General features: G+C 38.0%; 1 protein-coding gene and 1 long non-coding RNA gene across 6 annotated transcripts in view; both read right to left on the bottom strand.

Moving 5' to 3' along the window:
• The window catches only part of CFTR (CF transmembrane conductance regulator), a 188,665-nt gene extending 186,149 nt beyond the window's left edge, over positions 1-2,516 (bottom strand). Inside the window, exon 1 of the mRNA XM_045495404.1 lies at positions 2,316-2,516. Coding sequence (XP_045351360.1) covers positions 2,316-2,368 — 53 coding nt within the window. The 5' untranslated portion in view covers positions 2,369-2,516. The remainder of the gene's footprint in view (positions 1-2,315) is intronic.
• Positions 2,517-20,161: 17,645 nt separating this feature from the next.
• Positions 20,162-24,221, bottom strand: part of LOC123606752 — a 45,810-nt gene continuing 41,750 nt past the window's right edge. For 3 of the 5 annotated variants that reach the window (XR_006716485.1, XR_006716482.1, XR_006716483.1), the window contains 3 exons: positions 23,350-23,420; positions 22,598-22,675; positions 20,162-20,256 (listed from right to left, as the gene is read on the bottom strand). This is a non-coding gene — a long non-coding RNA (uncharacterized LOC123606752). Of the gene's footprint in view, positions 20,257-22,597; positions 22,679-23,349; positions 23,421-24,221 lie in introns of all 5 variants that reach the window. The other 2 variants (XR_006716484.1, XR_006716481.1) reach the window with 1 other exon arrangement.

Here is a 24,221-nt window from a genome sequence, read left to right as displayed (position 1 = left end):
AGTACTTAAATTTATCCCAAACTTTATAAGCTTCTTCAATAATAAAACCTAAACAATGAAAGAGAAATTTAATATGATCTATAACCCAGACCATCATAACCTTACTTTGATGCTCTGAAAATGAAAGGATCATATTCAGAAAGTTATATTCTAAAGCATTTAACAACCTTATGATATAAAAATATGATTTTTTCCACGTATATCTAATAAGGGCATGCTAGATGAGATTTTACCTAAATTAAATTTTCATCCAGGCCCATTCTTACAAAGTGTCACAAAGTTATATTCAACAAAGCATTGAGGATCTTATATAAACAAAGTACTTGATATTGTAATGAATGTAAAAATATGATAATAGCTAAGCACTACTGGGCTAAGCTCTTTACATGCATTTTCTCAACTGATTAACCCCTATAACATAGGTCCTATTTAGTCTCCAAGTTTTAAAGCTCAAGTCACACAAACACAAAGATGGTAAAGGACTTGCCTCAGTTCACACAGCAGAATCTAAACAATCTGAATCTAAAGCCTAACACCTTGATCACTGAACACTATTAGCTACCCCAATGCAGAAAATAAATTTCTCACTCTTTCAGAATTAAAACTGAGAAGAAAGTTTATAAATCACTGCTATTCTAGGTGATTGTCAGTTCCTATAAATAGTAGGAACTTAACTTTTTAAAACACACCTCTTCTTAGAGCCATTTATTATGAAATAGTTTGGAGAACAGGAATGAGTATGCTCTTAACAATCTTAGTAGCCATTATAATACATTTTTTAAACAAATCAACCAGAGTTTTTTTTTTTGAAACTATACTAAAATTTATTAGATGATCAATTAAAAAAAATACTTTGTAGATCAAGTGATCTAATTTAAATCAACAATGTGCTAATTAAAAGTTCCTTAGTACCTAGAAGCATCCAAAGGATATTTATTTTTCTGAAAACTGCATTTTTAGACTGATTGGCACTTACGTTGCTCAATATGCTCTACTAAAAAGTCTACGGTTTATGTCAAGTAGCATTCTGATTTTGTAAGTAGTAGGAAAATAAATCCTGCTTTTTACAGATGGAGTAACAAAAGATGCTGAAAACATAAATACAGAAGGTAATTCTAAAGAGTAAAGTCCTTCTTTCCTGCCCACAGGAAGGTGCTTTACTTCAATGGCCAATGGCCTTTCCTTAGCACGTGAGCTCCATGCTTACTGCACATGCAGAGAATAAAACACAGAAAGATATGAAAGCTCCTTTCCCACACACACATATGGGCATATTTATATTTGGCTTTTCTGATACCTAAGTATGCTGATTCATTGGATAAGTATGAGTTAAGTAATATTCCGCGAGAGCTGTACCTATTCATTCATTCACACAGTATAACAGGAACAAAGTAGACACGGTATCCAAAGAACACTTCAAATTTAAAATGCTACATCTAATTACACTTTGCCTAAGACTCTGAACTTAGACTCTGTTTTTAAAAATATCACTAGACGAAGTTTGCAAGCTTTTATGGCTCATCACTTGCCAAGTAGGATAAGAGTATAATTTATTACACGTCAGTTGGGTATAACTTCAGTATCTAGTCCCATGGCTTCACTTTTTCACGATAATTCTAACACCCTCCCCCCTCCTTTGAAAATGTATAACTTGTAGAATTGACTTTTTTAAGAAAGATACTTCAAAGGATTTGCCTTCATCCTTAAAAGAATAATGGAATTGTGGCAAATACTTGTTAGACTTATTCAGTATCATAACAATAAAAACCTGATTTAAGCTCGTATCACCCACTTGACCCTTCTCCCCTAAAAAAAAAAGTTCAAATTTCAGTCAACGAATGTTTTCTGCGCACCTGCTATATGTAAACATGGCACTTGCAATATGTATGCTAAAAGACATCTAAGTTTCCAAGGCATGATGAAGTGGGGGAAACAAGGGACCAAACTTAAGTATTTGTTACCAACAAGTTTTTAACTCATTCATTTCTTAGAAAAACCTTAGAAGACAGTTGCACAGTAGCACATGGGGGCTTGAGAGTAGACTTCCAGGTGCAAGTAGTTCAGCCTTCAAAGTTAAGCTAAAGCTCTGCTTCCAAACAACTGGCTTCAGTTCATTCTTTAATCTCCTTAACGTTTTCTATTTTATTCACAAAATCCACGTTCTCCTCCAAAACAATGAATGACAGCGCATCTTTAAAACAAACAAACAAAAACAAAAAACCTATCCCTCTTTCCCCAAAACCCAGCCCATACACACGCCCTCTGCTTTCGTGGGCACGTGTCCTTCCAAAATTCTGCAGGACACCCCCCCTCACCTGAAAAAAAGTTTGGAGAGGACGCTGGCCTTTTCCAGAGGCGACCTCTGCATGGTCGCTGCGCGCGTCGGGGTCCCTGCTGGGGCAGGCTGGGCTCCAGCTCCTAATGCCAAACGCCCTACTCTTCTGGAGCAGGCTGCTCGCCCCTTTTTCTCTGACCCGCAGTGATGTCATTTGCTTCCAACTCCCCCCACCCACCGCTACCCCACACACCTCCCCTTTCCTGTCTCCTTCCCCCGCCTCCCCTGCCCAGGTTAAAAACCGTGCGCTGCCTGGTCCAGCCCCCAATTTGCCCCAGCCGCTTCCTGCACCTTCTGCGCTCCCCGAGCGCTCCTTCTTCTCGTCTCCTTCCCTCCCCGGCTGCCCCGCGCCTCCCGTGGCCCATTCTCCCAGCCGGGCTCCCTCGCGCGCGCTCCTTCCAGGCCCGCGTGCGTACCGTCCAGCCCCAGCCCGGCCCGCAAGCGGGGGCCTGTCGCGGCCCCCCTCCGTGTCCGGCCTCCGACGCCAGGCGGGACCAGAACCGTCCCCCGGGCAGCCTCCGGCACCCTCCTCCGCGCCAGGTTCCGCGGGACGCGGGGCGTGCGGCCGACAACTTCCGAGCCTTCTTCCGAGAGCCTAGCCGGGCTCGGGTTGCGCTGGCGAGGTGCATTCTGAAGGGGGAACGGAATGGGTCTCTCCTGTATCAAAACGCAGCCTCAGAGACCCGGAAAGTTCGGCGGCGGCGGCGCCTGCTGTGTTCACCTCAGCGCTTCCTTTGAGTGCCTGAGGCAAACCACGCTGTTAGTTTCAGGCTTAGGCGAGCTGTGAGCGCGGCTCAGACCCCTGGGAGACGCGCTCCCGGGGGGAGGGGTGTGTGGAAATCCCGCGGGGAGGTGAGCGCTTTGTCATTTACGCTCACGATTTGTTCATTGTCCCGAGTGCTGAGTCGGACTTGCGTTCTGAAGGAAGGCTTTGCTGAGGGCTAGCGACTACGATGACAAATCGACAGTGTGTAAACTAACCCGCCCTCCTATAGATTTCCAAGTCTCGGTCGGCAAGAACATCTTGACTAATACACCGAAAGGAATCCGGCCTTTGAAGGGAAAGTAGCGCGTTAACCTCGAGCTGACTCACAGAAGCGCCATCTTCGGCTCTCTGAGGGCATCGAAGCTTTCCCAGGTGTGGGCGCCTTAGCTTCCCCGACGTTTTGTTGTGTGGATGGCGCGCCTGCCTGATGGGTTTTAAAGAGCCAAGACTTTTTAGGTCCTGAATCCTATGGTGGAAGAGCAAGGGCACTTTGAATTTAAAATGAAAAATTCAAATGAAAGTAAACATTTTGACCTGATTACTGCCTCTACAACTAAGGAAAGGGTGTTTACTTGTAGAGTACCTCATGGTTGATTTGTGGTCACCCAAATAGACCATGCATTTCACAGTGCAGAAACGTGCATTTCACAGTAACAGAAACGTACACAGTACAGAAACGTGCATTTCACAGTAACAGAAAGGAACAGGCATTTAAAGTAATGAATGCATTCAGGTTTTTATAGCTCCAACTTTGCATTTATTTCATTGTCACCTTTTTTTCTATCTTAAAGTGAGTTGGACAAACATTTAAATTTTATTATTCTATACTTTACTAGTAGAGAAAATAGGAGTAAAGAGATAAACAAAAATGCATGAAGTTAGATACCAAGAAAGAACTTCAGCATTTCTAACTCGTGATCCTTGCTTCAAATCTCTCCACTGTGACATACAAGTTGAGGCTCTGTCCTCATTATTGACTTTTCCCAGGTATGTGATTGAACTCACAGGATCCACTTCCCTACCCCCACTCTATTGTTTGCTTTATAACAGATTTTGAAATGCATTAGTAATCCTTTCGTCTTTGTCACCAAAGAGCAAGTGATAATAAAGGGATTAACAAGTTCCAAAGATCACAAAAGCTGACCAAGTGATATGGTTTGAAAAGACCCCAAATATTTGTCAGTCTCCTTCCTCTAGAAAGAATAAATGAAATAATGATTGTTTCTTGAATTCTTACTGTTTGCCAGGCATCATCTCATGAAAACTTTGTTACAATCATGTAAATGGGTGTTATTTTTCACAATTTTCGGTTAAGGAAACAGGGAAGAGAAGTAAATGCCTGTAACGGTAGGGCTAAGATTCAAACTCAGGTCTAATTCCAAACCACAACTCCCACCAGTGTGTAACACTGCTTCTAATCACATCATCCATCCTATATTGATATACCATCACTTACCAACCCAGTTTTTCTCCTCATATTGGTTTCATGAAATCATAACTGCCAGAACCTGCTCAGGACTGAGACAAGAAGTCAAAAACCTAGGTGCGCCTGGGTGGCTTGGTCAGTTAAGCATCCGACTTTGGCTCAGGTCATGCATGATCTCACGTTCCATGAGTTCAAGCCCCATGTCGGCTCTGTGCTGACAGCTCAGAGCTGGAGCCTGCTTCGGATTCTTGTCTCCCTCTCTCTGCCCCTCCCCTGCTCACGCTGTCTCTCTTACTCTTAAAAATAAACATAAAAAAAATTTTTTTTAAAAAAGCAAAAATCTACAAACCAAATAGTTACTGGTTTTATATTTTTAACAAATGACATTTAATTATAATATTCCATTTAAAGCATGTATATACACACACATATATATAGGTTTTTACTATAAAAGATTATATCCCAAATTTGTTCTTGGCATAAGTAAGATTTCACTATTTTTCAGAACAATAATACTGCTAGCAGATAGGAACAAATGAACTGAGCCATGATATTCAAGATTTCCATCTAGATACCTATCTAATGAGAGAACGTAGATTTATGCACCAGGAAAGTGTTCAAATGTGGCTGAAGGTCAAGACTGAAATCTTAAATGTGGCTTTGAGATATCAGAAAGAGGAAAGAGATCAGTGACCAAGATGAAAGTATAGAGTGGTAATAAGAAACTGTGAAGCTCTTTTCTCCAAGCTGCTTAAGTATCAACTCATAAAATTTTATTATAATATTTTTAATAGCTTATGTTTGTTGAGCACTTCTATATATGCCAAGCACCATGCCAAATACATGGCATGTTTTGCCTTTTTTAATCTTTATAACACTTTCATTGGACAGGTTTCTTCATCATCCATATATCCAAGACCCATGGTGGGTGTAGAGTTTACTTAAAAATAAAGAAATCTTAAAAAAAAAAAAAAGATTAGGTAGCCATTTGTATGGCATTTTTTATTGCTGTAAAATGCACATAACATCAAATTTACCATCTTAAACAATTTTTTAAATGTACAGTTCAGGGATAATACATTCACACTGTTGTGCAACCTATCACTACCATCCATCCCAACTCTTTTTTATCTTGTAAAATTGAAACACTATACCCGTTACACAATACCGCTCCATTCTTGCCTTCCCCCATGCCCCTGGCAACCACATTATACTTTCTTGTCTTCATGACTTTGGCTACTCTACCCCCATAGAGCTGGAATCATACAGTATTAGTCTTTTTGTGACAGGCTTATTTTACTTAGCATAATGTCCTCAAGGTTTATCCATGTTGTAGCATATTATAGAATTTCTTTCCTTTTTAAGGCTGAGCAATATTCCATTATATGTATATATCACATTTTGCTTATCAATTCATCCAGTGATGGACATTTGGGTTTTAGTTACTGTGACTAATACTGCTATGAACATTAGTGTACAAATTGTGTAGCATCATTTTAAGGATATGTTAAAAAGAAACAAGAAGAGGAGTGCTTGGGTGGCTCAGTCAGAAAAGCATGCAACTCTTGATGTCAGAGTAGTGAGTTCAAGCCCCATACTGGGTGTGGCAGTTACTTTAAAATAAATAAACTTAAAATTAAAAAAAAAAAAGATGAAGAGAAGAAAAGGAAGCCAACATTTATTTAGTACCTACTATGTGTTCAGCAATGTCTTATGCTTCGTACCAATGATCTCAATATATGAAAGCTTATGAGATAAGCTTCTGGTCATGTTCCTCACTCTGCCAGATGATGGCTGAAGTCCCACCATTAGATTTCACCAGAGTGAAATTTTTCTATGCTTTATTTATCCATTATTTTCTATTTCATTTGAGTGTGTTCCTCAGATTCTGTCCTGAGAATGGGCTTAAAGTAGGCTTAAGTAGGTAGTGACCATGGGTACACCAAAAACTGGAAAAGTAAAAGGAGAAAGGAAAAAGTCACCTCCATCAGGAAGGAAAGCTCATCAAAACAGAGACAGGCAAGGCCTTGTTAGCTTCATGTGCTCAGGCTGGTTCTGCTTATAAACTTCCCTAAGCTGGAAGGGTAAGAGCAGCCAGGCTTCTTCCACAGTGTGCTGCAGTGATGACCAACCACATATATACACATGATAGTCTTACAAAGACATCTCAGACACAGAGAGAGGTGTTCTGGTACGTGCGTAGGCCAGAGTATCATTTACTTGTACTGCTTTCAACCCTATGTGAACTGACAATTCTGTTTATAAACACGCATGACACATACTTTTATTTATATACATATATAATGCTTTTTCCCCACAAGCTCCTTGGAGACAGGAATTATGTCTTATTTTCCTTTAACTCACCTTTTATTTAGTAATACAGTATATGAAATCCAACAACAGTTTTCTCTTGGGGCTACTAACGTAATAGTTAAAATATCATCCTCAAGGGAAATCTGAAGATTCGCAAGAGATGAATGATTATCATTAATCTTTCATCAAGCAAGAGCTCATTGCTAAGGCAGGTGTACAGAATGAGGCAGGACCTCCACTCTTCAAAACTCAGAATCTACCTGTGGTCATCAAAATTCTCTGAAGATGGTAGCACAGTGAAATAGAAAGAGGTTTCTTGGGCTCTGAGAAAATGAAGAGCTCAATTTTCAATCCTGGTACCACTACTTACTTAGCTGTGTGGTCACCTTTCTGTGTCTCAGTTCCCTTTTCTGAAGCACAGCACAGGTAAATACAGACAACAATATTGTACTACAATCATCAAACTTACTAAAAGATTAGAATTTAATTATTCCAACTATTAGAAAGAATAATTAGGTAAAATGATAGAGGTGCTAATTATTGCTACGGTGACAATCACATTACAATATATGTGTGTCAAATTAATGTTTTGTACACCTTAAGTTTATATAATGTCACATGTCAAATACATTTTAATGACAAAAAATATTAAAAATATCCATTTCACAGCGTTGTTGAATGGATTAAGTCAGGTTCTTTCTACCTCAGCACTATTGACATTCGGGACTAGGGAATTCTTTGATGTGGAGGACTGTCCTGTGCATTATAGAATGTTTAGCAGCATCTCTAGCTGCTACACACTGAACGCCGGTAGAACTACACCCCCACCCTCCCAACACCCAGGATGACAACCAAAACTGTCTACAGAGATTGCCAAAAATCCTGGAGGGCAAAACTGCCCCTAGCTGAGAATCAATGGATGAAATAAATTACATATGATGCATATAACAGACATAAAGGATTCAGAACTGAATAAGCACTCAATAAATCTTAGACACTATTGTTACATACTACTGGTGATAAATCAGAAATCAGTGTAGCATTGCAAAAAAACCCCACAAAATGCTACAGAAAACTGAATTCCCTAAGGCTATAAGACTTCTCAGGAACATTGGATTCTCTCATTCCCTCTGAAGTTATTTGCTTGTATTTAGACTAGATGAAAAGGGGGAAATTCAGGTAGCTCTCCAACTGTAAGATAATTTTAATTTAGAGGCAGAACTAGATTTTTATACAGTGAAAGTCCTCACTCCTTTTCCACTGAAATGACATTTGAAAGCTCTTTTAATTACTCAAATTTTCAGCTCATCACCAGTGTTATATTACCAACTACTGTGTCCAGATGGAATTTGGCACCCTGATGGGTCTTCTGTAAATTAAAGGTACTTCCTCATAAAGGAAATCTTAAAGATCCTCGGTCTGTATAAAATAAGAACTTATTAATGCTGTTAATAAACTGGAACAATTATGAACAATATTTTGAACACTACAATTTTGTCATGAATATAAAAGCTGATAATTCTAGGATTTTCTAAAATTGCTATTTATGAAATGTTTCATTATTTATATTAGTTTCTCTTTTCATTTTCCTACTGAAGCTTTTTTAGAAACAAGGGAATTCATAATACCAGACTAAATTTTCACTAGTGATATCATATCTGCTGAAAGCCAGATACAATCTATAGAGTTCAAAGTGTGGTCTTATATATTTGGACTCTAGCAAGAAAAGTGTGATTTTTTCCTTCAGATGAATTCTATACTATTTTTTAAAGTTTTTTAAGTGTATGTATTTACTTTTTAGAGCAAGAGAGTGAGAGCAGGGGAAGGGCTCTGTCAGTGCAGAGCCCGACCTGGGGCTCGAATTCACCAACTGTGAGATTGTGACCTGAGCCGAAATGATAATTGGGCACTTAACTAACTCAGCCACCTTTGTGCCCCATACTAATTTATATGTTACATAGAAGAGTTACATTTAGGGGCGCCTGGGTGGCGCAGTCGGTTAAGCGTCCGACTTCAGCCAGGTCACGATCTCGCGGTCCGGGAGTTCGAGCCCCGCGTCAGGCTCTGGGCTGATGGCTCAGAGCCTGGAGCCTGTTTCCGATTCTGTGTCTCCCTCTCTCTCTGCCCCTCCCCCGTTCATGCTCTGTCTCTCTCTGTCCCAAAAATGAATAAACGTTGAAAAAAAAAAAAAAAAAAAAGAAGAGTTACATTTAGAAAGGCAGTGGAGTACACTAAATAGAACAGCAGGTTACTTATTTATAACTATTTCCCCCCCAAATAGATAATTATAATAAAAACATGTAAATAAAGAAGGTAAGATAAAGAATAAGAGACACTCGATGGGAGATTGTTAACGCACCTAGAAACTAAAAGTGACCGTGAATGTCTAGGCCCTCAACGTCCACTAGGCTTCTGTCCAAACCTGCTGTCAATATGCAAGTTCACCTGAAAATAAAAATCATCCTCCCTGCACCCCAGTAGTGGGAGAGTTTGCCGTTGAAAGGCTTATAGAATTGTCACTGACTGACATCATGGACAGCATTTTTAGCTATAAATTTTTTCAGAAACATTTATCACAAAGGAGGTGTTATTTTCCTTCTGTTTCTTCATTTTTTCGGAATCCATTGAGAGGACTATTCATTATAGGAATGTAACATAAGTAGGTATCAATGGGGATGGAAAGACAGAAGGAAATCTTTTCTTCTCTTTTTCTTTTGAGATTCAACAAAGTCAGAATCTATTTCATGAATTGCGATGACCTCTATTGAAATGCTTAAATATGGCCACCAAGGGTCCCCCAGGAGAATGTGACACATCATGGATGAGAGAAAAAGTTTAATGCCAATGCCTACTGCTTGGTGGGAGATGGGCCACTGTGCAGATGAAACTGGAAGGTTGCCTTTACCTACCCACCATAGGATTTCTGGACTTCTTGCTAACTTCAATACTTAAAAGTTAAAAAGACGTGTGAGCTTATTTGTATCCCAAGAAGTAGGTGAAAAGAGACATAAAAGTTGTATATGTATGTTTGCATGAACACTGAATAAAAGCTTAGGTGATATATGTCATAATCATTTTATGCCATAAATGTCTAAACTTTTAAAATATTTTTTTTCAAAACAAACAAACAAACAAAAGGAATGCATCCTGTGAAGTAAAGTGACTTTCTGACTCCATTCCACAAATGTTTTTGGAAAGCCTATAGTGTTCCAGCTCTTTGCCAGGAAAGGAGAAAAGTGAACAGGACAGAATTCTGCTACAACTTTTAAAGAAAGGGCTTCTTGGATCTAAATTGCTACTTAAATGGACAAAGCAAAGTATTAGTTGCCTGAGCCCAGAGGAAATTACCAGCATCAGTGTTTCTTTCATTTATTCTGGATTCCCGTTAACCCTGCAAAATCTGCAGTAACTCCCTAAATCTCTTTCACCTCCCCTTCTTTTGCCCCCACTGCAGGCCTGCATTCTTTTCCCATCCCTGGTTTTGGGACTGAAAACAAAATCTTCTCAGAGATCATTACATATAGTCATAAAGATACCCTGTTAGGAACAGAAAAATACTCCCATCAGGTAACTTTAAACATTTGACCCATAACCAGCTCCCTCCACCAGTACTTCATCAGAAGATAATATTCTTATAAATCCTATGAGTTTTACGTATCTTATTAAGTGCCACAGCACACTGCATTTCATTTTTTGTGTTAGGAGCATTAATATTTAAGATGTGAATATATAAAACAATTTTTAAAACTCTATCTTGGCAATTTTTTCTTAAAAAACAAACAAACAAACAAACAAGGGCATCTGGGCGGCTCAGCCAGGTAACTGTCCAGCTCTTGATTTCAGCTCATGTCATGATCTCACAGGTTTGTGAATTCAAGCCCAGTGTCGGGCTCTATGCTGACAGCATGAAGGCTGCTTGGGATTCTCCTTCTCCCTCTCTCTCTCTCTGCCCCTCCCCCTGCTTGTGTGTGCCTTCCGGCTCTCTCTCTCTCTCTCCCTCTCAAAAGTAAATAAATAAATATTAACAAACAAACAAACACTAGAAGCCTCCAAAACGGGAGTGTCTCAGTCCTCTGTTTCTCCAGAAGACTCTGCAAACTCCTCACTCCTCTCAGAGGCCAGGCAGAGGCATATGAGGAGCCCAGCAGGTTCTCGCACAATTTGACAAATGTCAAATCCCAAGGCTGAGCAGGAGCTCCACTCCTCATGACCCTCAGGGCCCACAGGGGTGCTTCATCTTGTTTACTGTCAGATGACCTGCATGCCCTCAACACTATGGGGGAATAGAAACCTTGAACCTTTCTGCACCTGCTAGTGCTTGGCACTGTGGGAACCCGGCAACTGACAGCTCCCTGGAGCACAGCCAGGCAGTGGAACACCCAGTCCCACGCTGCAGGCTCATGGCCAGGCTCAGAGCCAGCCACCAGCTGCAACTACGCTGCTATATTTTTCAAGACCCACTTTGCTCATGATTCTACTTGTTCTTAGGAATTCTTTTTGTTAACACCTATTAAATAATAAGGCAAATGACTCTTGGAAATTATTTTTCTGGTCCAAAATAGAGTAGGGAAAAGAGCCCATCGGATTATTCATGTCGTATCTTCCTTGCTTTTGAGAAAGTGAAGATTAAAAAAAATTATGCAAAATAAATTTAGATTTAAGGATCGGAGAAAAAGTGTAGACCTCTATTCAAACGTCTGAATGTATTCACACACAAACCCAAACAAATTTGAGGCTTGTAACAATCTGAATAATTCAAGAAAAATGGACTATTTCTGCAATCTGTTTCTATGTTCATGCATACTTATTTTTTCTTTTTTTCACTCATACTTAATTTTAAAATATACTTTCGCTTGGCTATGTAAGAAAACAAACCTTAGACTGTCTCATTTTAAAATTTATTGTCTATCAGACAGCATGGCACAGGGTTAGAGCTCCTCTGCTGGGAGCGGAGCTCATTTGTAAAATGGGGGAAACAAGAGTTTCCATTACATAGGATTGTTGTGAGAATTAAATGAGTTCATGTAAGGAAAAAATGCATGCCTGACATAGAATAAGACATAGAATAAGACATAGAATAAGAGCTCAATAAATGATGGGGTGTGTGTGTGTGTGTGTGTGCGTGTGCGTGTGCGTGCACTCACACACATTTCAAATTTCACATCCTCACATTAGTGATTTACTGAAGGCTGAACTGGTCCTTCCATGATTTTTTTTTTTTTTTACAAGAAAACATGAAGTGTGTATGGGATAATTCTTTATGACTTTTTAAATGCACATCTCCACCATATTTAGTTTTTATTTATTTACTTCCTTCAAAAGAAAGAGAAAATAAAGCTCAACAATAAGAAAACAACAACCCTTTTAAAAACTAAGCCAAACATCTGAGCAATACTACACTAAAGAAGATATACAGATGGCCAATAAGCATATGAAAAGATGCTCATCATCATTTGTCATTAGGGAATTGCAAATGAAAACAACCATGAGATACCACTTCTCACCCTTTAGAATGGCTAAAATCCAAAAAAACTGACAACACCAATCACTGGTGACGATTGCTGGTGGGAATGCAAAGTGGTATGGCCACACTGAAATACAGTTTGGCATTGTCTTACAAAGCTAAATATAGTCTTACTATATAATCTAGCAATCACACTTCAAGGTATTTACCCAACTGACTGGAAAACTTCAGTCCACACAAAAATCTCCATGCAAATGTTTATAGTAGTTGTATTCACAATTGCCAAAACCTGGAAGTAAACAAGGTATACTTAAATCAGTGAATGGATAAACAAACTGTGGTACATCTACAAAATACAAGACATGAATGGACTGTAAATGCATATTGTTATTGAAAGAAGCCAATGTGAAAGCCTATGTACTACATGATTTCAATTACGCATATTTTGGAAAAACGTAACTATATACAGATGGTAATAGATCAGTGGTTGCCAGAAATTTGGGATGAGGAGGGGAAGGCTTAAATAGTATGAAAATTAATAAAACTCACTTAAAATGGAGTGGGGAGGCCAGAAGGGAGAGCTCTCATGCCCCACCACTACTCATCAAATGCAGTCCCAAACAAGAAGAGACCTACCTAACACTCCTCACAGGAAGAAGTCTATACCCTACTACCCCAGCAGGGGAAGAAAGATGTTCTCCTTGTCCAGCAACAGCCCAGCCAATGTAGGACTGTCAAAACACAGTCAATGAAAAGTCACTAAACTTGGAACTCCCAGTTTACTCCAATGGACTTTTTGTTTATAACAGCCCCTCCCAACTCCCCCGTCCCTTTCCTCTATAAATGAGGACTCCAGATTTGCCTGTGGTTTTGCCATAGCATGCATGTCCTGAATTGCAATTCTCTGTTATTCCTGAGTAAATCCATTTTACTGGTAAAATAACGCACAGTTTTATTTTTAAGGTTAACAATAGGTAAAACAAGGAATATTTTTAGGTGGTGAAGCTGTTAAGTATATAAACTTTTTTTTAATGTTTATTTATTTATTTTGAGAGAGAGAGCATATCAGGGGATGGGCAGAGAAAGAGGGAGAGAAAGAATCCCAAGCAGGCTCCATGCTGTCAGCACACAGCCCCACACAGGGTTAAATTCCAGACTGTGAGATCATGATCCGAGCCAAAATCAACAATCAACATTCAACCAACTGAGCTACCCAGGTGTCCCCAGTATGTGAACTTTTAAAAAATCATTTAGGAGATGGGGGATGGGGAGGAACTCCAGAATGGAATGCAGCATGTGACAAGAGATTCTAAATGTATTACAAATGTATGAAACCATCTCACTGGAAGTAGTGGGAAGAAAAGGTTCTGGACTAAGTAACTCTGGAAATGAGTGGAGTCCAAAAAACTAATAGTAGAAGAGCCAACATGAAGTACACCTCTGGCTGATAAATTGTATCCCATGGGATACAGATGAACAATTCTGAAATCACTATACATCTACAATGGAGATGAAAAATTAAGTAAACAGATGGTGGAAGTCAGCTTTCTCACTGTTGATGTGGGAAGTTACAGATAAGCAAGGGAAGAGTTTAGAATGATCCATGTGGTAATGAATCAGAGTTAGAGACACCAGTTCAAACTCATGTTTAGCTTAATAAAGATACAGATGCTTGCATACAGAAATATTTATGTAAAGTTAGTATACATGCATATATTTTCTTGCTCTGTCAGCTGAGACAGTCTAGAAGCCAGGACATCTCAGTAGCAACCAACACACCCTAGCACCTAGATCTTGGTTTGTAATACTATTCCTTAATAAAAGAAACCAGGATTCCTTTTAGGACTGAGGCAGGAAATGTATAAGATGAGTGTGGAGCATCCTGTAGTACCAGAAAGGAAGTGCTTAAAAAAACAAACAACAACAACCAAAACCCACAGTGAATGGGGTATTTCAAAGGGACACAATAATCAGGTATAAGAGCCCCTCCAGTGGCTAAAGCTGGAACAGTCTGTCAATAAAATAACTAAAAACCAATTGAATTGTAACCCAAGTATAAAATAAATATGCAAGAGTCCATACTGACATAAAGAAATAATTGGATAAATTAACAGGGGAGAATAGACAAATTTCCTATACAGAAGAATTCCAAATAATTTATGAAAATACTTTACTTTTAAGGAAGTAGAGTTCAACTCTTTACTCCTTTTAGTGTAGGTCGTACATGATGGCTTCCTTCCAAAGAGCACAGTATTGAAGGGAAAAAAGAATAACATTACAAAGAAGGAACCTGACAAACACTATCTCACCCAGGCGATCAAAGTCAACACCAACAGTGATAGATCATGTTGATAGTAGATACCCTTGATATTATGGATGAAAATGGTACTTTACCTCTGGGTCCTGTTCCAAAAATCCATAACCCTGGTTTAATTAGGAAAACAAACCCCAAACTCTCAAAGTCATCAAAAATAAGGAAAATCTGAAAAGTTATCACAGCCAAGAGGAGCCTAAGGAGACACAAGAACTAAATAAAATGTGTTATACTGGATGACAACTTGGAGCAGAAAAAGATCATTAGGTAAAAACTGGGGAAATCTGAATGAAGTATGGATTTTAGTTAATAATTATGTATTGATATTTGTTCATTAGTTGTGGCAAATGTACCATACTAATGTAGGATGTTAATAATAGTGGAAACTGAGTATGGGCTATACAGGTCCTCTCTGTAGTATCTTCACAATTTTTCTGTAAATCTAAAATTGCTTTAATATAAAAATTCAAATTTTTATTTAAACACTAAGGAAAATTTTTTTATTGATCTGTGGCACATTTTCCATGTAACAAAAAATTATTAACAACTTGAACATTTAGTAATATTTAATAACAATATCTCAAGCCCAGTCAGGTTCTTTTATCTCACGTTTAGTATTTTTTTTTTCAACGTTTATTTATTTTTGGGACAGAGAGAGACAGAGCATGAACGGGGGAGGGGCAGAGAGAGAGGGAGACACAGAATCGGAAACAGGCTCCAGGCTCTGAGCCATCAGCCCCAGAGCCTGACACGGGGCTCGAACTCACAGACCGCGAGATCGTGACCTGGCTGAAGTCGGACGCTTAACCGACTGCGCCACCCAGGCACCCTACTATTTTCAATATTAATACTCTTTAGGTGTGCCTAGGTGGCTTAGTTGGCTAAGCATCCAACTCTGGATTTTGGCTCAGATCATGATCTCATGGTTCATGAATTAAAGTCCCACATGAGGCTCTACCCTGACAGTGTGGAGCCTGGTTGGGATTCTCTCTCCCTCTCTCTCTGCCACTCCCCCATTTGCATACTCCCTCTCTCTGAAAATGAATAAACTTTTAAAAAGTTAATATTCTTCAGATTTATTATTCTCAATTACTTCTTTTGCAAAGGTGACCATAGGATCTAGGTCTTAGAACATAAAAACTTCAAAAGTCTGAAAAATGGCCTCAAAATGGGTTATTCTATGACCTTAGAAAAACTTCCTACCCGCAATGGGAAATAAATCATATAAAAAGCAATAGTCAATGGATATTTCTTTAAAATAAATCAAAACAAAATCTAACCCTACTATATTTCTTTTTTTTTAATTTTTTTAAAGTTTATTTATTTCTGAGAGAGAGAGAGACAGCATGTGAGTGAAAGAAGGGCAGAAACAGAGGGAGACACAGAATCTGAAGCTGTACTGACAGCCCAGAGCCTGATGCAGGGCTTGAACTCACGAACTGTGAGAGCATGACCTGATCCGAAGTTGGACACTTAACCGACTAAGCCACGCAGGTGCCCCAGAATTTCCTTTTTTCTCTCTCTCTCTCTTTCTTTCTTTCTTTCTTTCTTTATTTCTTTTTCTTTTTTAGTTTATTTATTTTGAGAGAGAGAGAGAGAAACAGAGAGAGAGAGAGAGAGAGCAAGCGTGAGCACAAGTGGGAGTGGGGGGTGGGCAGAGAGAGGCAGAGAGAGAATCCCAAGTAGGCTTTGCACCGTCGGCACAGAGCCCAATGTAGGGCTTGAACTCACAACCGTTAGATCATGACCTGAGCCAAAACCAAGAGTCGAATTCTTAACCGACTGAGCCACCCAGGCAGCCCCCTACTAAATTTCTTGATCCCATGAAAGATGGCAAGGAAAATAAAATCTGCATGTTCCCTTGTCAACTCAGGACCATCAAATTGGGCTGCAGTTATTCAATAACCTGTAGCTATTATTAGGAAAATGGAGCGAGTTCAAGCCCCATGTTGGGCTCTGTGCTGACAGCTCAGAGTCTGGACCCTGCTTCAGATTCTGTGTCTCCTTCTCTCTCTGCCCCTCCTCTACTCAGGCTCTGTCTCTCTCTCTCTATTTCTCTCTCTCTCTCTCTCAAAAATAAATAAACATTAAAAAAATTTTTTTAATAAAAAAAAAACTTTTGGCATCAATCATGCCGAAGTTTACAAGTAATATTAGCTTCTCATTATAAAAGTTGTATGGCTTAAAAATAAAAGTGGATTTGGCCACAGAGTGGTGACAAAGTTTTACTCCTGTTGTATTATGTAAAAAAACATTTAGATTCTAAAAAAAATATTGGATTAAAACATGCAACTTTAGGGTCTATTCTCTATGGCCTCTAAGAAAATATTTTACTTAAATAATTATATTCTATCGGTATAATTCCCTTTCTATCTCTCCATTCACTCTGTTCTCTCATTCTTATACTATAGTTACCATTACTGATTTTTCAGCTTTAAATATTTACACAGATTGCTATGAACTCACAAAAAGCTGTCACATTTCACTCACAGAAAAGTATTCTGGAAGTAGTTGAAGTTGCTCAGCCATGGCTTTTACGTCTCTATTAGAAAATGTGTAGTAAAACATGTTTTAAAAACAGAGTATTTTCTTTGTGGAACAACTTATATTAGAAGACATTGAGGCATAAAACATGCATCCCTGTTGCTCACTTGATTGTACCTGTCTTGTTTTCCAATACGAATCAAACTCACTTGTGTATCCAGGATAAACTAAATGCAGGAAATTAATTAGTATTGAGTCCTTAATGTGCTAAGCTTTGTGTTCTTTTTCTCATTTAACTCTCTCATTATCCTTATAAGGTAATTATTATTAAACCACTTTATTCTTGAGGAAAATAGGTTTCAAAAGAATCTTTAAGAGACTTATCTATAGCTTTACATCTAGCACAGGTAGACCTGGGTTAGATCCAACTGATCCCAAGACCATTCTCTTTCACTACTTTGGTGTGGGGCAAAATGTCAGTCAGTGAGCTAAAATCATTGAGAATAGGAAATTGTAGAATTAATTTCCTTCATATTCTTTAACAAGAGATCTTAACTGAGAAAAAAATTTAAGTTTTTACTGCGTATTACCAGTGAAATAATTTAAACTGGAAAAGTCAACTGGCCTCTTAACATCACACAGGTTTTTTGGCATTTAGCAAAAAAGATTCTGTATGGTTATTCCCTTGAGTCCCAAGAGGTCTGTGCTATAGGACGAAAAGTAAGTAAAGAGAGCATTAAGGAGAAATACCTTCTTCTTACCCTTCCCAGTTGATGGGGGGCAACTCTCATCCAAAAATTGAGGCCAGTGCTCAAACCAATGTTCCAAGGCCAATGAATGGCAGAGAGGGTAAAGGTTAAATTATGGGTATGGAGAGTAATGAAAGTGTTTTGCTCTTGAGCATGGATGTCCACATTATCTGTATCTAAGGACACATACAGGGTTTTGTTTTATAACACTGCACAGAAATATTTAAGCTTATAGCTTCTAAAAATAAGACAAACTTTAAATTCTTTTATTTTTTATTTTTTTGAGAGAGCATGAGCAGGGAAGAGGAGCAGAGGGAGAGAATCCCAAGCAGGCTCCATGCACAACGCCAAACCCGATGTACAGCTCGATCCCATGACCCTGGGATTGTGACCAGAGCCGAAATCAAGAGTTGGATGCTCAACTGACTGAGCCACCCAGGTGTCCCTAAGTTCTTTTTGTAATCTTTGGAATGGTTGGGACTGCACTGCATGTTTCCAGGCTATCTAATTAACAGTTTTGCACACAAATAGACTTGTATTTTCAAATGCTATTGGCCATATATTTGTATTTTCTATTCAACTAGAAAGTGCTAGTCATTAAATCATTATGAGAACTACCCTTCAGGCATACTTCTGCATATGAAAACTGCTCTCTTAGCATTGGTCCTTAGGTTTTATCAAACTATCTTCATTTTTTTTTTCTGTAAAATTCTACATTGATAGCATTTGCTTATTAACACTTAGTTTTCAGTTATGTTGGGATTTATTTTAAACATTTTTATGTGCTACACTTAAAAACAAATGGTAGATTTACAAAATGCTTTTAACTCTTGATAAACTTAAAAATTTATAGGTAAAAAAAGAGAATATGAAAGACATTTGGGTATAGGTTATTCATATGGCAATTTACTTCCAGTCACTGAAAAACCTTCAGTGCTATAATAGATTTTTTAATGTTAATGTATAATAAAGTTTAAATAAGTGTAAATAAATTAACATATTTCAGGTAAGTGCTAAACTTGACAAATAATTTTACCTTTCTACTTTTCATGCATTTAATTACCCATCTCTTAGGAAGGATTCTTATGGAGGACATTTCAGAATCACCTATATTTTGTATAAATTAATTCTAACTTCACCACTTCTTGGTTCCTGATCCATTTCTATTCCTGCTTCCTGAACCACTGATATTTGTTGGAATTCGTCAAATTCCTCAGATGCAGGGGAATAGAGAGAAGGTTCATATCTTATGTTTAAATAACCACATTTCTTTCTTACTACTGAATTATCACCAGTAACTGGGTGCTCTTTTTTTTTTTTTTTAATTTTTTTTTTTCAACGTTTATTCATTTTTGGGACAGAGAGAGACAGAGCATGAACGGGGGAGGGGCAGAGAGAGAGGGAGACACAGAATCGGAAACAGGCTCCAGGCTCTGAGCCATCAGCCCAGAGCCTGATGCGGGGCTCGAACTCACGGACCGCGAGATTGTGACCTGGCTGAAGTCGGACGCCTAACCGACTGCGCCACCCAGGCGCCCCTGGGTGCTCTTTATTTATTCTTCTTCTTTTCATTATAAAATAATTTTATAGAAAAGATTGGGTTTATAGTAATAGAGCAGAAAGTGCCTGAAACACATCATTCTACAAACTAGTCTAAGAAAATGACATTAAATCAGAAATGAATACCTAAATAAATACATTTCCAAAAATAAACAATGGTAATTTTAATGATGAGTTCATGCTTTTAGGTATGCCTAAAAGATTTCTATGCACTATTTTAGGAGGATCACAGGGGGACCAATTCGTGTATTTATGTACCTCAGTGGGAATACCTCTAAACCAGGCAAATTTAAGCTCTACCGTCTAAGAGCAAAGAGTTATTTAGTATTGATATCAACTTTAACCCCTGCAGCAGTGAATTCCAAGTATTCTTGGAATCTTCACTATTTTTCATCTCTAGCCTAATTTTAAGAAATAAATTATGCTGATTCTCATCAACTGTTCACCCTTGTTACTCCATCAGAAGAGTCACAGAGAACACAATTCTCCTCATTATGTGTCTCATACATGGTACAGGGAAATATGCAGTCAGTCAGTAAGAATGAGTACTTTTTATCCTCCCCAGTGTCTAGTTCTTTGATCTGACAAGTGTAAAACAAGCAAAAGTTAAATTATAGACATTAAATTAGAAGTTAATATTAACTTTCAGTCTTTTTTCTGAATAATATTCTGACCAAAATAAAAAAAATAGGAATCAATGCATTATATTTATATACAGCACCTTTGGGGCATATAATCAAATTTAACTCACTTCAGTGAATATTTATCAGGTGTCCACCATGTGTAAGGGGCCTCTTACACAGAAAGTCACAGGGTCCTTTGGCCCAGGCCTCATGTGACGCACACTGATAAGACAGAAAGAAGACAGTCACTGATCAATGTTAAACTTATGTCCAGTTACCAGACCACATCAACTGAAGTACACTATGAGTTCAGCTTTTTAGAAATCCTATGATCATCTTACTAACAACACAGTTCCTTTGGGAACTGTTGTGGGAATGTATGTGTTTTATTTGCATCCACCTGTCTAATGCAACACTTAAAATATGCCACAATTTTGTGACCCTGCCATTTCTTCAGTTTTTAATATATTGAGGGCCTCAAAAAAATGCAAATGGCCCTGGCCTTTCTGAAGATCTGAAAGGTTCTACAGAACATCATGCTAACCTCTGAGGACAAAACACAGTCTCTTTTCTCAAAGAGCTTACTGTTAGCAGAAAAAAAAGAAACAAAAACAAAAATACCTAGTATAGATGATAGTTTAAGAGCCCTTTAGAGATATACATAGCCATGAGACTCAATGGCACCAAAGATCATTTTCAGGTAAGATTTAGAATGGTTTCAAGAGGACATGTCTTGAAGATGGATCTTGAAAGACAAGGAGCCACTGACAATATGAAATGAGTGAGAAAGACATGATGAGAGAAGCATTTTTAGGAACAGCACTGTTGGGTCAGTGTGTGAAAAGTAGAGAAGGAAGTAAACGTGGAAAATCAGATTGGGATCATGTAGTTCAGAGTCTACTACTATCATTGGTAAAAATAAGTCATGATGGGGCTTTGAGCAAGAAAGTAACATCACTGCATTGCATTTTAGGAAAATAAAACTGAAATAAATATACACAGTGGCTCAATAGAACAGGAAGAGATGATATGGGAAACCTGTGAGGAGGTGGCCACAGCAACCCTAAGCCTGAGGGTTCATCACTCTGCCAACCAAAAGAATTTCCTTTTTCTTCAGTCCTGAAGACCCCTTCCTTGTAATACTCTCTCCACCTGCTTCCCAAGCTCTAAGCTTCCCTTCAGGGGATAATCAAAAGCAACGCTTTTTGTTCATTGTTTTGAAATATTCCTCATTCAGACCAGGGGGGTTCCTCATCAAAGGTAAAACTTTTCTTCCTCATCCAGCTTAGTCCTTTTAAAATAACCAGATCTTATCCCATGACATATTCATTACACATAGTCAGGAAATTCAACACCAATTCCCAAACCAGGAAGCATTTAGTCTAAGACAACTAAGTGACAAACGTTATTGCTTCCATTGGCTCAAAGGAGTTAAGTGTTAAGAGTCACTCAAGTCGAGGTTTTTTCCCATTGAATAAATGAGGAATAGAATTAGGACTTCCGAGAATGAGATTATTTTTCTAGCTTTTCCTTTTGTTGAAGAATCAATTTTTTTCAACTGTACATGATCCCCCTGGCTAATTCAATAAACAGATTAAATTTAAGATAAGCAGATACCTATGTAATAACAACTAATACTTATAAAGCACTCACTGTGTGCCAGCAGCATTCTAAGCACTATGTATAATTTTGTTTGACAGTTTAAAAATAAAAAATATTTTTATACATGAGGTCCACAATAAGAAGGAATTCTCACTATTTGGAATAAGCAGTATGGAGATCTATCCTCCCAATGAGAGAAACTATTCAGTTTCTCCTTGCTCCTATACTTTCAGAACAAAGGCATTATTCAAGTAGAGAAGGCAAAAATCCAAGCTGCCACTTGAGTTTTGATTTAACAAAGGTTACACACAAGCTATCTTGAGCTATTGAAATACATAGTTTATCACACCATCTAATGTTTTGAAAACGATGTTTTATTATTGATTAAACAGATTTAAAGTTGCAAAAGAAAACATCTTAATATACCTGCTAAAATTGTATTTAAACATTCCCGTGGGGGGACAGTACTGCAAGAAATGGAAAAAAATCTGTATTGTATTGCACTTGGGTTTCCTTCAATTATGTAGACTCATTACTTGATTAATAAAACTATAAAAGTATGCTTAACAACTCTACATGTTGAAGTAATGACCAAATGGCAGTATTAAGATATACTGTATATGAAAAACGAACACCATATCTGTAACTGAATTAGAACACCAATATAAATGGAGTCTAATTAATCAGCATTATCCAAACTAAGAGAGGACATTTTGGACATATGACCTCAAAATATACAGAATATTCATATTTTCAATACAATCACTGATTTATAAACAATTAAAAGTTCAAAGTACTAATTTCATTTCAAAAACATTTATTAGGCCAAATATATCTATGTCTCCCTCTCTCTCTGTCCCTCCCCTCCCTCCGCTCTCTCTGTCAAAAATAAAACATTTTAAAAAAATTATAATTCCTACTGAAATTGTTTCAAAATAGAGTAATTAGAGAACAAAATAACCTGCTTTGTAAATATTTCAGAGAAGTGTTTAGTTTGAATCAAGACAGAGATGCTTTTTTCTTCTTTCTCACCTGCCCTCTGCTGGCAAAAGAGAGAAAAGTGAAAAGTAAGGAGGCTTCACACATCATGAAAAAGCACATTTTCCCACAAGAAATATATAATGTTATAAAATCTTTCACAAGACAAGATTAATTTTTCATTCATATTATCACATCACTCATATGTGAGTTAATATTGAAGTATAAAAAAATGTTTGGAACCTGGAAATATTTCACTATTTAACATAGTTGGGATTAAACAACCATCTTAAAGTAAGAATACAAACATCGGGGCGCCTGGGTAGCTCAGTCAGTTAAGCATCTGACTCTTGACTTCTGTTCAGGTCATGATCTCAGGGTCATGAGATTGAGCCCTGCGTTGAGCCCTGTGTGGAACCTGCGTTAGGCACTGCGCTGGGCACGGAGCCTGCTTAAGATTCTCTCCCTCCCTCTACCACATGCGCTCATACTCTAGATAGACAGATATATAGATAAAATAAAAGTGTCAGAATGGGGGATACATGGGTCATTTTTATCTTCACATCCTTACTGACAAAGTTAACAGGGACTGAATGAGAGTCCATTAGTGGTATTTATAACTGATTGAATGACCGTTTCCAAAAAGGTCTGATTACTAGTCACTAGGGGCCAGGATAGAGGTTAATAAGGATGTTCTACAGGACTTTATCTCCGGTTGTTCCTCGGTAACATTACCATCAATGCTGAGAATGAAGCTCAGTGAATTCCAATCGATAAAGATCTCAACAGTCTGGAAGCTGAAAATTCTATTGAGATAAAATAAAACAGGAATTACTGTATAGACCTGAAAGTCTGACCAAGTTTCATGCTCACAGCAGTTCCATTTGTGAAAGAGACTTTGACATTTTTGTTATTAGGAAACTCAAAATATGTTTACAGTGTGACTCAGTACTAAACACAGTTAACAGTAAGTGCCTTCATTGCACACTTGGTGGGTAGCAGATCAACACCGAGCACTTCACGTATATTACAAAACCCCAGAATAATTCAAATATAGATTTGTGATTGGCTCATTTATTACCCAGCTCTCATTCTCTAAAAGGAATGAGCTACAATTCTTTTTCTGGGGAAGGAAAATTAAGAAATGACAGTCTCTCCAGACAACTTTAATTTTTTGTATGCAGTATAAATTTCAGCATCTTTACTACTGTGCTTACCATGAAAATGCAAACTCTTTAGTTGCACACTTAGCCCTGCCTTTTAGGTAAGTGGAATTTTTAGACCAATTTATTGTGTTTTTTTTGAAATTTAATATACACATAGAAAAGTACACAATTCATATATTACAGTTTGATGACTTTTCACAAGGTGAATACACCCCAAGTAATTGCCACCAGATCAAGAAATAGAGCATTCCAGCAAAACAGAATCCTCCCTCTTGCCTCCTCTCAATCTTACCTCCTCTCCAAAGAATGAATCTATCTATCTATCTATCTATCTATCTATCTATCTATCTATCTATCTATCTTATCTATCTATCTATCTATCTATCTATCTATCTATCTATCTATCTTTAGAGAGAGAGAGAGCACAAATGGGGAGAGGGG

The sequence above is a fragment of the Leopardus geoffroyi genome, chromosome A2 (assembly GCF_018350155.1).
Source record: "Leopardus geoffroyi isolate Oge1 chromosome A2, O.geoffroyi_Oge1_pat1.0, whole genome shotgun sequence".
Classification (NCBI taxonomy): domain Eukaryota; kingdom Metazoa; phylum Chordata; class Mammalia; order Carnivora; family Felidae; genus Leopardus; species Leopardus geoffroyi.
Note: the sequence above shows the minus strand (reverse complement) of the source record. Positions and strands in the feature narration are given on the sequence as shown.